At 46.9% G+C, this 14,965-nt stretch overlaps 1 protein-coding gene and 1 non-coding gene across 7 annotated transcripts in view; both read left to right on the forward strand.

The window, feature by feature from the left end:
* Positions 1-14,965, forward strand: part of RRBP1 (ribosome binding protein 1) — a 63,783-nt gene that overhangs the window by 13,912 nt on the left and 34,906 nt on the right. For 2 of the 6 annotated variants that reach the window (XM_045980719.1, XM_045980725.1), the window contains exon 2: positions 9,766-11,668. In XM_045980719.1, the coding sequence (XP_045836675.1) occupies positions 9,787-11,668 (1,882 nt within the window). In that variant the 5' untranslated portion in view covers positions 9,766-9,786. The remainder of the gene's footprint in view (positions 1-9,765; positions 11,669-14,965) is intronic. The other 4 variants (XM_045980720.1, XM_045980722.1, XM_045980723.1 and 1 more) reach the window with 4 other exon arrangements.
* Positions 12,586-12,658, forward strand: TRNAK-CUU. Its single transcript has one exon. It is a non-coding gene; the product is annotated as a tRNA-Lys (tRNA).

Raw genomic sequence — 14,965 nt, forward strand, 5'->3', positions numbered from 1 at the left:
GGAGGTGTCCTAGAATTAAGCATGGTTGTTGGAGGGGCAAAGTCACCCTACAGAAATCTGTTACGTTTCTGGATACCAACACCGAACAGAATGAAACAGATACCACATTTGCAATGGTGGGGAAACTATGAAGAATTAAGAAATAACTCTTTCCAAAAGCATGTAAGTCCCCACAGTGTGCATTATTTTCCTCTGCCAGGATACCCATGTTTTTTTCTGTTTGGATGTGATCCTTACAGTCATTTAATGTGCAACTCCTATCCTGATGGGATTTTCCGTAGAACCTTCTTTCATCGTGCACTTGGGAGTGTTGATGTGCTGAGGTTTGCTTGGATATAGTGCCGAAGAGACGAAGAGACTGGTCCCTGCTTTCTGGGAGCCAGGTGTCTGGCCCATTAAGAATTCTGTCATGGGCCAGCACATCTTAACTGTCATCAGCTTGAGAAGTCAGGGTTCTGGATTCCTACCTTAGACACCTGTTGTCTTCATTGATGAGGGGAAGCCTGTAAGCTCTAGGAAGATTTTGGCCTTTTGAAGTTCTTACTTTTCGAAAGACTGTTATTTTGGAGAAACACAAAAACTTGTCAGTTCTTTCTTTTTTTCCTTAGGCATAGAAATTGAATCTGAAATAGCCGATGAATAAGCAAAGGCTTATAATAGAATACATTTCTATTTTTAGTGTTTCATCTTCCTTTAAAATGAGTACAGCATTGTTTTTTTAAAGTTGTTTCCATTCTCTTAAAACATATTATTTCAGAATATGTTGTTTAGCGACGAAATTTTCTCTTAGTTTCTCTGGGTTAAAAAAAAAATCAGAGATTACACTTACTATTTGGATGAGGTGATCTGAAAACCCTCTTCTCCAGACACTTAGAAATGTTAAAGTTAATAAACATTCTCTAAAAAAGCTTATAAGCTTTATAAGCTTATAAAGCTTATAAGCTAGTACTAAGAGAGATTGCCAGAGGCTATAAATATAAATGGAGGGCTAGGGGAATGAGGGAGGCCTAGAAGTAAGCTGACCCTGGGTGTGGGTGGAGTCTTGTCAGGTGGAGTCACCTAGGTCTTGGGCTGTCATGACCCCATGGGAACAGGGGGCTTTTTTGGGGCGGATGGGACCTGAGCCTGCCCTCACCCTCTCATGTGAAACCCACTCCCTTAAAGGGCGGCACTCTCAAGGGAAGGGCAACCTAGTGGCCAGGGGAGATGACCCAGGAGCTTATCTGTTTTGTCCGGGGGCCAAGTCAGTCTCCCTGAGAACCTGCTTATGTGAAGTCCACGCCTTGTGTAAAAATCAGTCCATGGCTTTTCTCTTTCTGAGGGCTTGGTTGAAGCAAAGATTAAACTGCTCTAAGACAAGCCCACAACTCAGCCCAGACAGGATTTCCTCTGGTAGAGTCCCACCAAAGATGTGACACAGAATCACTATTGAAGGCATTGAAGTGCGTGATGAAAAACATTAATGGAAAAAATAATATGGAAAAAATAATACCAGGGGAAAAAACCAGGCCAACTTGAAAGCAAATTGTTTATTCAAGGGACTAATTATAGAGCTGGTTAGATTCAGCTGAAGAGACCATTGGAGAAGTGGATCATACATCTGAGGAGTTTTCCCAAGTGGCAACACGGAGAGCTTGAGGTCTAATTAGGAATCCTGCCACAAAGAAGGAGCAAGAACATTTCAAAGAACAAAGTGGCCTGGGGTTTTCCAGAATTTATGAAAAATGTGAGCCCTCAAGCTCAGGATGCACAGTGAGTCTGAATAAGATAAAGACACGTGCCTAAAAATATTTTGTTGAATCTTTAGAACCCCAAAAGTGAATCTTAAAAGTTCTGAGAGATTTTTTTTTTTTAGAGGTGTCATAAAGGAACAACAAATGAATAGTGTGTTTCCCAATAGTAACTCCTCCTCCCCCACCAGAAAGAGCCAGAAGACCAATACTTATAGTACTGGTATAGGAAGTATACCAATATACCAGTATAGGAAGACAGATAAAATAATGTCTTCAAAGTGGTGAGAGAAAAGGACTGTCAGCATGGAATTTTGTATTCAGCTAATCCATTCATGAAGAGTGCGGGTGGAATAAGGACATTATTGCAGGTCTGTGAGGACTTGAGAAAGTTGATCCAGAGCTGCTCGTTGCTGAAAGGGCTGGTCAAGGATGTACTTTGGAAAGAAGGGGGTAAGCTGCAAGAAGCAGTGGTCCGTGAATAAATTGGTCAACAGTTAGGGAATGCACACATAAACTCTCTGAGGAAAAACAAGGAGTAGGTCTGGGGTGTGATGGAGAAGGGGCGGATACATAAGGTTGGAAAAGGGGCTCATGTCAGTTGGAAGGGCACCAGACGTCAGACCTTCTCCTGTTCTGCTACTGTTGAGGACATGGCTGGATACACATGAAATGAGGTCAAATACGTATGTTAGGAATATGGAAGGGACAAAACATTTTGATTAGGGATGCCTGGGTGGCTCAGTGGGTTAAGCACCTGCCCTCAGGTCATGATCTTGGGGTCCTGGGATCGAGCCTTGAATCAGGCTCCCTACTCAGTGGGGAGCCTTCTTCTCCCTCTGCCCTTCCCCCCCACTCATGCATGTGTACATGCGTGTGCTTTCTCAAAATCTTTTTTTTTTTTTTAATTTTATTTGACACAGAGATCACAAGTAGGCAGAGTAGCAGGCAGAGAGAGAGGGGGAAGCTCTCTGCTGAGAGCCTGATGCGGGGCTCGATCCCAGGACCCTGAGCCCATGACCCAAGCTGAAGGCAGAGGCTTAACCCACTGAGCCACCCAGGCGCCCCTCTCTCAAAATCTTTAAAAAACTTTTTAGTTACAAGTTTAGTAGTCACTAAAAAAATAGTAAGAGCAGCACGTATTAACTTCCAAACACCATAGAGGAAAAGGAGATAAAACCTTAATAGTCCAATAGATGGAGAAATAAAGGGGATGAGGGCAGAATAAGAAGGAAGAAGGATTATAAATAGGAATGACAAAATAAAGGTTTAAATGAGTCCAATTATATAGGAAATCACAATAGGCGTTGATGAATTAAACCTACCAGTTAAAAAGACAAATTGCTACATTGGTCTTAAAATAAAATCCAGCTTTATGCTATTTTTAAGAGTTCTACTTAAAACATAAGAACACAGAAAGGTTGAAAATAAAGAATAGAAAATGATTCTAGGCCAATATTAACCTTCCAAAAGTTGGTATAACTTTTTAAATAATCAGACAAACTAGACTTTCCTGGGGAATAAGAAGTTCATTTTTAGGGATAAAGAAGGTCACTATATAATAGGGGGAAATAGCAGAGGCTGTATCAGGAAGATGTAACAATGCTGATCTGAAGTTCAGCTAATGAGATGGCCTTCAAATAAAGCCCACGTTGACAGATTTCCAGGAGAAACCGCTGAGTCCATGATCATGGTATGAAATGTTAAGAGTTCTCAATAGCTATTAGATTGAGCTGGCAAAACAGGGTTCTATAAGACATTATTAAGCTCAAACTAAGGATACACATAGAACCCTACACTCCAGATAAATACATGCGTATTTATAAAAATTGACCACAATCTAGCAAAATATACCAAATACCATAGTCTAAATTAGTATGTTGAGCCTCAAAATCAATTTAATTGGTTATAGAAAACTTCTCAAATGTTTTAATGGTGTAGAGAATACTGGTGCATCTGCGTACTAGTATTATTTCATGAAAGTTCATTATTTATATGTTTTATGTCACAATACTCACACACATATACAAATGCTAATGTGTGTGTTTCTGCATCTTGGTTCATGGAAAAAATTATTAATATGTCTGGATCCTGGTTAAAAGTCTGAAAGCTTTGTCCCGTATCACACAGAGCACAGTCTGTGATGACAGCACAGTTAAATGAGGAACTGTCAATAATTCAAAACTCCCCAGTGTTACGGGAGTTAAGGACATGGCCATCTCACGAGTCTGAGAAAATACAACTGAACTGTCGTGAAAATAGTGTGTGTGTGCTACAGCTTGTAAGATGAAGCCACAGCAGTACTTAGAGGGAAATTTATTGCCTTAAGTATTTGCTGCAAGAAAAAAGAAAGGCCTAGAAATTAATAAATGTCTATGTCAGGAAGTTAGAACAGATATAAACCAATAGAAATGAGAGGAAGAAATAATGAAAATTAATTAGGTATGCTGGATCACAAACCCAAAAGCTGGTTCTAGAATCATCATTGAAATTGAATCAACAATTTGTAAGAGCCAAGACCCGGAAACAACCTAAGTCCATACACAGATGAGTAGATGAAGAAGTTGTGCCACACACACTTGCACACATACTCCTGTGTGCCCGCTCACCATGGAATATTATTCAGCCGTAAAAAGGGAAACCTTGCCATTTGCGACAGCATGGAGGACCTTGCAGGCCTTATGTGAAGGGAAACAAGGCAGAGGAAGACAAATTCATATGATCTCACTTACATGTGAAATCTAAAAAAAAAAACAAAAACCAAAACCAGTTTCCTAGAAAAAGAGATGACATGTGGTTACCGTGGGCAGGGGGAGGGGGAATTGCTGCAAGAGGGTCAGAAGGTACAGACACCCGCTTACAACATCAGTCCATGCCAAGGACGTACCAGACAGTGTGATGACTAAGCTAATATCGCTGTGTGTGGCGTGTCTGAACGTCATTAAGAGAGTGGAAGCTCTCCTCACAAGGAGAAAAGAACGTTTTTCCTTTTTTTCTGTCTTGTTTTTGTCTCTATATGAGATGATGAGTATTAACTGAACTTAGTGTGGGAATCATTTTTCTCTCTCTATATGTCAAGGCATTGTGCTATACACCTTAAACTTACACAGTTTTGTCCTGTGTCCTATCTCAATAAAACTGAGTGGAAAAATGAAATGAAATTAGCACTTAAAATTCAGCTCCCTCCCTCTTCCCCCCACCACCAAGAACAGAGCTGGAAATACATATCTTGACAGTTTTACAGGCAGATTCCACCAAACCTACAAAGAACAGGGGGAAAGGGACCATCCTTAGCTCATTTTATGAGCTGCGGGTGACCTTGCTACCAAGATCACATAAGGACTGGGTCATAAGAATGACACCTGATTTCTCTCACGAGCACACATGCAAATCTCACATTAAAAAAAAAAAAAGTGAACAAATCTAGTGATACATTAAAAAAGAAAAGGCCCAACATCAAGAAGCGTTTATACCATAGGAACCATCTGTGAGTTAACATTAGAACATGTATTATTGTGATTCAACCCATTTCAGATTAGAGAAAATGTCAAGTGGTAAAGAAAAAGCATTTGCTAACATTCAGTATCCAATTGTTAAAGAAGAAGAAGAAAAGGGAACTAGGAATTCAAGATAGCTTAACCTGATGAAATGTTTCTAACAAAAAACCTATGGTCAGCACGGCATCTGATAGAAGTGGAGACTCAGAGGTGAGCCCAGTCAGCCCCCCCGAGCCCATACAACACCACTTCAGAGTCCTGTGACACGAGAGCTGGGGTGGTAGTGGATGGTCACGGTATTTTTCACAATATTTGAAAACCGTCGGAGAGGGGGTGGGGGGCGCCTGCGTGGCTCAGTTGGTTAAGCATCTGACTCTTGATTCTGGCTCAAGTCATGATCTCAGGGTCGTGAGATGGAGCCCCGCGTCTGACTCTGGGTGTGGGTGCTTAAGATTCTCTACCCCCCACCCCTGTCCCTTCCCCACTTCTTACTCTCTCCTCTCCAAAAAATCCTTAGGAGATGGTAGTCCTGATGTGGCCGTATCTGCTAGGGTCTCTGATTTATTGTCACTATGTTTTAGTTTTGTATCTTCCTAGCTGGTCACCTTGTGCCCAGAAAGTTTATCTAGAGTCTTGTTCTCTTGGATACCCGCCCAGCACACCCCTGCCTCGCGAGTGTCCCTGCCCCTGGCCCACAGCAGAAGAGCTGCTCGGTGATGAGACCCGGCCCTGGGGGTGCTTTAAAGGGTCTTCACAAAACCTACTCAAATCCCAATTGCCAAATTGGCCTGAAGTGGCCAATTTGGACCAGGTAGGTGGGCCACATGAGTTAGCAGATGTGTGTCATGTCTAAAGAACTGAGGGCTTCCACTCACGTTTGCTCCCTAAATCCTTACCCCCTAGGAATGGAAGAAAACCATTCTCTCAGGACCCTCAAGGTGTGTCCGTGAGTTTCTGCCAGCAGAGCCTGGGAGAGGTCCCCAAGCCTCTGGGTGGTCTCTTGCTTCCTTCCCTCCTGGGGCCTTGACGTTTCTGCTCTACACTCTTAAGTATACTAGCAATAGTAAGTAAAATCACCTAGTTCATAGACCTCTCCCAAAACCATCGAACATAGGTTCTCTGTGGTCAGCCCATGCAAGGTGTGGATGGTCACATATCTGGCCCCGTTCTTTGCCCAGCTGGGCCTGGCCCTGTGGGAAACCCAGAGAGACATTCCTGCTGGGGGTCCTTTTGTGACAGCATGAATTTCAGAAGCAATTTGAATTTCAGAATGAAATGAATGAATTTCATGAATTTCAGAATGCTGGTGCTGAGAGCACACTTGGGAGGCAACCCTGGTGTTCTCACCCCTGTGAGTCTGGGATCTCTCCGTGATGTTCCTGCCCCACCCAAGCCAACTGCAGAGCAACAAGATGGCTGCTTCTCCCTTGGCACTCCTTGCTGTCTGTGGGGATATGGCCTTCACTGTAAATGTTTCGTGTACTACTTCTCAAGACTAGGGCTTTTCATTTTTCCTGTGAAAGATTTCTTTTAACGAAATTCTAACTCAGGAATTAGTGGTGGGGAATAAGGTTTCTTTTTCGAGCAGCCCGTTCTGCCAAACTTGGAAGACATATCGGGCTGCCATCAAACATACATTTGTGTGTGCAGCAGAGGAAGAAATATTCTCCCCAGCTTAGCTTTTGTGGAGTCTGTGCTCCCAACAGAGGATATATTTTTGTATCCCATATTGGCCTAACTTGAGTAAGATTCAAGGCGATTTTTTTCAACCCTGGCTCCTCTGCCTCCACCACAAGGCTGCCCCGATCCTACTGTGCTCAGCAGGAAACAGACCCTGCTTTGTAAGATCCTGGTGACCGCGTCAGCACCGTGACCCTCCTGCAGCTCCCCAGGAGACGGCTCTTGGAGGGTACAGTTGCTGAGAAGCTGCTTGGGGCTCATGGCGTGACTCAGACCCCTGGCATCGCACTGCCTCAGAAGAAGGGGAGTGTGTCAGAGGACCTTTGTCATCAGAATAGACTCATAGTGATTATAATGTGGTGTTTGCACCTGAACGTGTCTGTGTTGGCAAAGTTTGGAGAGGTCCTCGTGAGGACCCAGAGTTCTAGTGGACGGATGTCCACCAAGACTGTAGAACGTTCCATGCCTTCTTGTCCCTGCCCTTCCATCCACTGGATTCCCTCCAGCGCCGAGCAGGGTACAGTTTCCTTTCCCATACCTCGTTTGTGAGTGTGTTCCTGGAAAGGCTAATTTGGGACACCCTCTCTTGAGGGCACCTGGCTGTGGCTCCCACTCTCAGAACCCATAGTCAGAGGTCAGAATCCACTTGCCCAGGATTCAAAGGCTCCGTGAATCCACATCACACTTCACTCATGGTTTCCGTAGTGTAGTGGTTATCACGTTCGCCTGACACACTTCACTCATGAAGGTTATGTCTGTGATAAAGAGGTTCCCTGGTGCTACAGACCCAGGGTGATAGGGGGAAGTAAATGTTTTAGCCACAGCTGGTGGGGGTTACCGCTGGGGGAGCGCGGGCCGTGGAGTTTTTGTCCCAAGTCCCTTAAACCCTGTTCTAGCAAGGGTCTTATTTAGAAAGTGAAATTGTGTGTGTGTTCTGTGATGAGAACGATTCTTCTTTGAACTTAATGCTGAGACACGTAAAACAATCTCTTCTCAGTCCCTTCTTTAAAATGTCCTACTGTCAGAATTTGGATTTTGTGATTTTTGGGGGAGAAATTCCCACTCTCTTGCCATCCCCCACTCCCAGTGGAGGAGGAATCTCAACTGACAAGCCTGGACTTGGCCTGCCCCAAGGTCTAGAGATTTGGGGGCACGGGGGTCATGCCAGGAAGGGAGCCTGTTGACCTCTCTCCTCTGTGCCCTCCTCCCTCTTTCCACCTTCGCTTGTCTGCCTTCTTACACTTGTCTTCTGTTCACTAATTCCATCACTGCTCCTCTTTACGGGGGCCTAGAATCTGTTCAGGGGACTGGGAATGTGATAGTAGCATCAAAATTAGTTGATAAAAGATGGATGGATCCAAATAAGTAAGCCTCTTGGGGCTCCTCGCTGAAGTCGGACCCAACCTGGGCTGGCAGCCAGGAAGCTGTGGACTGGTCCACGGGCAGTGAAAAGAGGTGGCTTGTGCTCTTGGTTTGGAAAGTGTCATCAGGTAAAGGGCTCCCTCCCTGGGGTGAGGATTGGGTCTGATGACACTGGTTTCCCTCCCTCTTTGCAGCCTGCAGACATGGAATTCCACACCTGGGGTCTGTTATTTGGTGTACTTTCCCTGACTTCCTGTTTCCTATGTGCAGACTGCAAATTTTGCCACTTCGTGTGTGTGTGTGTGTGTGTGTGTGAGAGAGAGAGAGAGAGAGAAGTTGGGGAGGGGAGAGGGAGCAGGAATCTTAAGCAGGCTCCATGCCCAGCACTGAGCCTGCCTGACTTGGGGCTTGATCTCGCAGCCCTGAGATCACGACCTGATCTGAAATAAAGAGTCTGACCCTCAACCAACTGAGCCACACAGGCACCCCACAAGTTCTACAGCTCTTTAGGAACTATCCTGAGGGCCATTTTTTTCTCAACAAATTTTTTATCACTTTCCAGGATTCTGAAGGATTGTCTTTGACCCTTGGTCATTGCGTTTATCACAGCACTGGGGAAGGGAGACAACAGAGATGGTGTGCCAGGGGCCTGCTGGCCAGAATGCATGCAGTTGAAAGCCTGTAGAAGGACTTGGTTTGGTTTACATGGCATTTTTATTTTTAATCCGTTGATTTCACTTTGAAAAAAAAAAAAAAGATTTCTAGCCTAATTTGAAAAAGTAAGTGATCTCTCAACATGGTGCTCACATTTCTACAACAATCAACTATGGCTGGGTGACACTTTCCCCTAATTTGCTGGGGCATTCTTGCCACAGTCCTCACCACTCCCCATTGCTCACCCCTGCCCATGCATGTGTTCATGTGCATCTTTGACCCCTGCAGTAGAGTACCTATCGAATTGTGATTGGGACTTCTGAGTCTCCAGGGTATTACGTGTCCAGACCTGTACACTGCTGTTGCTCTTTTGCTTCCTATCCTAGCACTAACGGGGGCTGCTCATATTTGGCATAAAAACTTACGTCTGGGGGGTGCCTGGGTGGTACAGTCAGTTAAGCATTTGAATCTTGGTTTTGGCTTGGGTTATGATTCAGGGTCATGAGATCGAGCCCCCGTGGGGCTTCAGGATCTTGAGATTGAGCCCCACGTCAGGCTCTGCGTGGAGTCTGCTTAAGTTTCTTTGTACCCCTACCCACCCCGTGAGTGCATGCTTGCTTGCTCTCTCTCAAATAAATAATTTTTTTTTTTAAAGGTGTCTCACTTCTAAAGAGGGGCAGGAAGCAATGTATGACATCAGAGATTGTAGGAATTTGTTTCTTCTTTGAACTTAGCAGTCTGAAGAATTAGTGGAAGCTTAAGTTTGGGGGTAGGGATGAGGATGGAAACTGATAAATGCTGCAGTTTCTGCAAAAAGTAATCTATGTGTATGTATTTGGCAGGTGAAAGGAAAGCAAGCCAGGATGGATATTTACGACACTCAGACCTTGGGGGTTGTGGTCTTCGGTGGATTCATGGTTGTTTCCGCCATTGGCATCTTCCTCGTGTCAACCTTCTCCATGAAGGAGACGTCCTATGAAGAAGCCCTGGCCAACCAGCGCAAGGAGATGGCAAAAACTCACCACCAGAAAGTGGAGAAGAAAAAGAAGGAGAAAACAGTAGAGAAGAAAGGAAAGACCAAGAAAAAAGAAGATAAACCTAATGGGAAGATACCTGACCATGAGCCAGTCCCCAACATGACCATCCTTCTCAAAGACCCAATGCGGGCACCTGCAGTGGCCGTGGCTCCAACCCCAGTTCAGTCCCCCGTGGTCATTGCCCCCATAGCCACGGTACCAGCCATGCCCCAAGAGAAGCTCGCCTCTTCCCCTAAGGACAAAAAGAAAAAGGAGAAAAAAGTGGCAAAGGTGGAACCAGCAGTCAGTTCTGTAGTGAATTCCATCCAAGTTCTTGCCTCCAAGGCTGCCATCTTAGAAACTGCTCCCAAGGAGGTGCCTATGGTGGTTGTGCCCCCAGTGGGTGCAAAGGCCAGTATCCCAGCCACCGGCACTGCACAGGGCAAAAAGGCAGAGGGAGCCCAGAACCAGAGCAAAAAGGCAGAAGGAGCCCCCAACCAGGGCAAAAAGGTAGAGGGGACTCCCAACCAGGGCAAAAAGGCAGAGGGGGCTCCCAACCAAGGCAAAAAAGCAGAGGGGGCTCCCAACCAAGGCAAAAAGGCAGAGGGGGCTCCCAACCAAGGCAAAAAGGCAGAGGGAGCCCAGAATCAGGGCAAAAAGGTAGAAGTGGCCCCAAACCAGGGCAAAAAAGCAGAGGGGGCCCAGAATCAAGGCAAAAAGGCAGAAGGAACTCCAAACCAGGGCAAAAAGGCAGAAGCAGCCCCCAACCAAGGCAAAAAGACAGACGGGGCCCCCAACCAGGGCAAAAAGCCAGAGGGAGCTCCCAACCAGGGCAAAAAAGTTGAGGGGGCCCAGAATCAGGGCAAAAAGACAGAAGGGGCACAAAATCAGGGCAAAAAGTCAGAGGGGGCCTCCAACCAGGGCAAAAAGGCAGAAGGGAGCCCCAATCAGGGCAAAAAGGTGGAAGTGGTTCAGAACCAGAGCAAAAAGGTAGAGGGAACCCCCAACCAGGGCAAAAAGGCAGAGGGGTCCCAGAACCAGGGCAAAAAGGCTGAGGGGACCCAGAACCAGGGCAAAAAGGCAGAGGGGGCCCAGAACCAGGGCAAAAAGGCAGAGGGGGCCCCCAACCAGGGCAAAAAGGAAGGAACCCCAAACCAGGGCAAAAAGGCAGAGGGGACCCCCAACCAGGGTAAAAAGGCAGAGGGGGCCCCCAACCAGGGCAAAAAGGAAGGAACCCCAAACCAGGGCAAAAAGACAGAAGGGACCCCCAACCAGGGCAAAAAGACCGAGGGGGGCCAGAATCAAGGCAAAAAGGCTGAAGGGGGCCAGAATCAGGGCAAAAAAGCCGAGGGGGCCCAGAATCAGGGCAAAAAAGCTGAGGGGGCCCAGAATCAGGGCAAAAAAGCCGAGGGGGTCCAGAATCAGGGCAAAAAGGCAGATTCCGTTGCTAATCAGGGCACAAAGGCAGAGGGTGTTGTGAGCCAGGGGAAAAAAGCGGAGGGGGCACCCAATCAAGGCAAAAAGGCAGAGGGAACCTCGAACCAGGGCAAAAAGTCAGAAGGGTCCCCCAACCAGGGCAAAAAGGGGGATGCGTCTGTCAATCAGGGTAAAAAGGCAGAGTCAGCTCCTATTCAAGGCAAAAATGCAGATATGGTCCAGAGCCAAGATGCACCAAAGCAAGAAGCTCCTGCGAAGAAGAAGTCTGGTTCAAAGAAGAAAGGTGACCCTGGTAAGTAGTTCTGGTATCTCTGTGAACTTGGTGGGGGAAGCTATCCTTCAGTGGCCTATGGATTTCCTCTAGGAGAGCCTTATGTATCAGTTAGCTGTTGCCACAACAGAGAGCTGCGTAACAAACATTCCAGAATTTGGTAGCTTACACCAGCAGTCATTTATTCGTGTTCATGCTTCTGTTGAACTGGCTGAAGGTTGACTGACCTGGGTTGTCTCTGCTAAGTGGCTCATGTTTTGTCTCTTTGCTGCAGATCAGACCTCAGTCTGTTGCACATGGGTTCCATCTGGGCTCTAGCCTGAGGCCTCAGGGATTCTGGAGGGCAGAAGCCCTTCTCATGGTGATGGCAGATCTGTGAAAGACACATTTCAAACCAGCATCCTATTGGCCCAAGCAAGTCATGTGACCAAGCCAGCAGCAAGGGGCAGGAAGCCCACTTTTTCCAGTGGGCTGGACTACCACATGGTTTTGGAAAAGGTGTGAGTAGGTGTGAGGAAAGGAAAGGAATTGGGAATAGTAATTCCATCCGCCATGCAGTCTGGAACGCTTCTGTGTCTGGGCAGATCTTAGAGGCCTGTGTTCTACCAGCCTGTTCTGTCGCTAACCTCACCTGGTACTCCTGTCAGTGTGTTTGCTAAATGAATAATGGTAGGGTGTTTTTAAGGAGCAGTGGCATCCAACCCCACCCCACCCCCAGTTTTTCCTTTTCCCTACCCCAGTTACTTAGTGGGTCATTTTATGTACTTGTCAGATAATACAGAACATTAATTTTCTGTTATGTTTTGAGTGCATATTACTAGAGAAATTGGGCCAGTGTGTTCTGGTTCCATGTTCATCATTCATTTGATACAGTAGTCTTGCGTTTTCTATTCTTTCTTTCTCCCCCCGCCCCTTTTTAAAGGTCTTTGACTAGGGGTGCCTGGCTGGCTCAGCTGGTAGAGCATGTGACTCTTGATCTCAGGGTCATGAGTTTGAGCCCCGTGTTGGGCATGGAGCCCACTTTAAAAAAAAAAAAAAAAGACTAGTCATTAGTTGTTTTGGAAAATTAATTGCATTTGTCTTAATGAGGCATCTTGGGGGATCTGAAATGTGTGGGATAGCACAAATAGCTAGATAGCACAAGTCCCTGTGTTTTTAGCTGGGTTTCCCTTTCTTACCCTTTTGTGAAGCTACATTCACTTTTTCCAGGTTTCCTTCTCCCCCAGCTTTGGGGGGTATTTGCTCAGGCAGTACCCTGTTCCTGTGTGAGCAGCTTCAGGCTCCTTCTGAAGGTCAAGGATCAGCCCACCTGGCCGCACGGGTCGGGTCAGCCTTCCAAAGCCCTTTGAAAATCCACATGTTTAGCATCAGTCTGCCTCTGCACGCTGGAGGAAAGGCACACTGCCTTGTCTTTAAAGTGGTTCCACTTGACCCAGGAACAGGGTACTTGAGGCATGAAGACAGGGATGGAACCAAGAACTGTCCTGTTTTCTGTAAAGCATCAGGTGTGCTCAGAATAGAGCTTGCTGTGTCCTCTAGCCATTGTTACTGTGTTCGGCTTTAGACATAAAGTAAGGCATGGAATAGGTGCTTTATGTTAGGAAAGAGGGCAAATGGTACTAATTTCCAGGTAATAGGGAGCCTTGTTTGGAGGAAGACCTAACTTTCTGACCTGTGTGAGCCCACATGGCAGCTTGCTGGCATACGAGGCAATTCGAACAGAGAAAAGAAATACCATGGCTGGGATAAGAAAGATGAAATCCTATGGAATGTGGCCAGTGCACCTGAGCCTGGCATTTGATGGACTTTTGATTGATTTGAATGCTTAGATAGCCCCATGTGAGCTGCCCTTGACTACCTCTCTGGTGCCCACAGTTCAAACTTCATGGCCCTGGAGCCCTCCCTGGCCTGAGCCAAGGTCTCCTCTATTCAGAGAAGGAACTCCTTCCTCTCCCTAAGCTTCTGCTCCTCCTCAGCAGGCAGCATCCCCCAGTAGCCTAGGCTCCTCACACCTCCAGGCCCCCGAGTTTCTGGATGCCCAGGGCCAGCCCAGCCTAAGTTGTACCCTTGAGTGCATAGGATCCTGGAGAAACTGGGGGTGGACAGGCCATGGACAGACACCCAGAAGCTCACCCACAGACAAGGAGGTCAAAGGCAGGTGGCCAGGGCTGTCTGCCACCTCCTGAGCCAGTGGAGGACCATGGGATGTGTGGTATGACTACACGAAACGTGGCCTGCTTTCCACTAGGCAACACAGTCATGGCTGCAAGAGCAGAGCCACAAATGCTATATGCTATATATATGCTATATGAGTCCGATTAATTCGGAACACGAAACTCCATGTATGAGAGGTCATTGCAGCAGAAGGCTGAGCCCCACTCTATAAGCAACTGGGAAAATCCATGCTGTCCATGGACTTGTTCCTCAGAACCTCAGTCTCCACAGCTTCTGGCTAATTAGAAACACAGAAAGAAACCGGATTTGCCCGAGAGGCGGGAATATCACTGCAAATGCCTTAAGCCTCCCAGAGTGGAGAAGGGTCTGGATGGCTCATCACTGACCTCTGACTTCAGAGTGCTTCCTCAGAGCAAGTCCTGAACTGCGTATCTGTATTTGGGAACACCAGACCCCCAAACTAAGGACCCCCAAACCAAAAGCACACACCTCACTCATTCCACCCTTGGGCCCACGATCCTTTACAGATAAGAGCAGCGAAGCTGCTGGAAGTCAGCAGAGACACACCACCTTGCCCTTCATGCCACCCTGGCAAGGACTCTAGGGGTCCTTACTGCTCCCCTCCTCTGCACTCCCACCTAGCAAGCTCTGGTCCTGAGACCAACAGCATTAGCGTCTCCTGGGAGCTGGTTAGAAATGGCAGAGTCTCAGGCTCCACCCGGAACTACCGAGTCAGACTCCCCCTGGACAAGTTCTGCAGGTGATTCATCCGCACGGTAAAGCTGGGGAAGCACTACACTGGGGGAAGTTTCCAGAATTTCTGAACACACAGACTGTCTCAGGATCTACTTGGTGTTGGCCCAGAGAGTGGTCTGCATCTGCCCCGGGGGGTGGGGGTGGGGGTGGGGATGGGACTCGAAGATGGCTCTCCACCCCAACACAGGAACACAAGGCTGAGATCCCCCAGTGCACACTTGGGAAAATGAAAAACGAAGTATAAGACAGTTTCTTCCCCATGTCCCGAGACTCTCATGCTCTCTCTGAAGGATGAAGAAATTCACCTCTCGGGTATCCTGTCTCCACTGCACATGATACTGTGTGTGGCTGGCGTTTCCTTCTGGGTCCCCATGACCATCTGCGCCA

The sequence above is a fragment of the Meles meles genome, chromosome 16 (assembly GCF_922984935.1).
Source record: "Meles meles chromosome 16, mMelMel3.1 paternal haplotype, whole genome shotgun sequence".
In the NCBI taxonomy this organism is placed as follows: Eukaryota; Metazoa; Chordata; class Mammalia; order Carnivora; family Mustelidae; genus Meles; species Meles meles.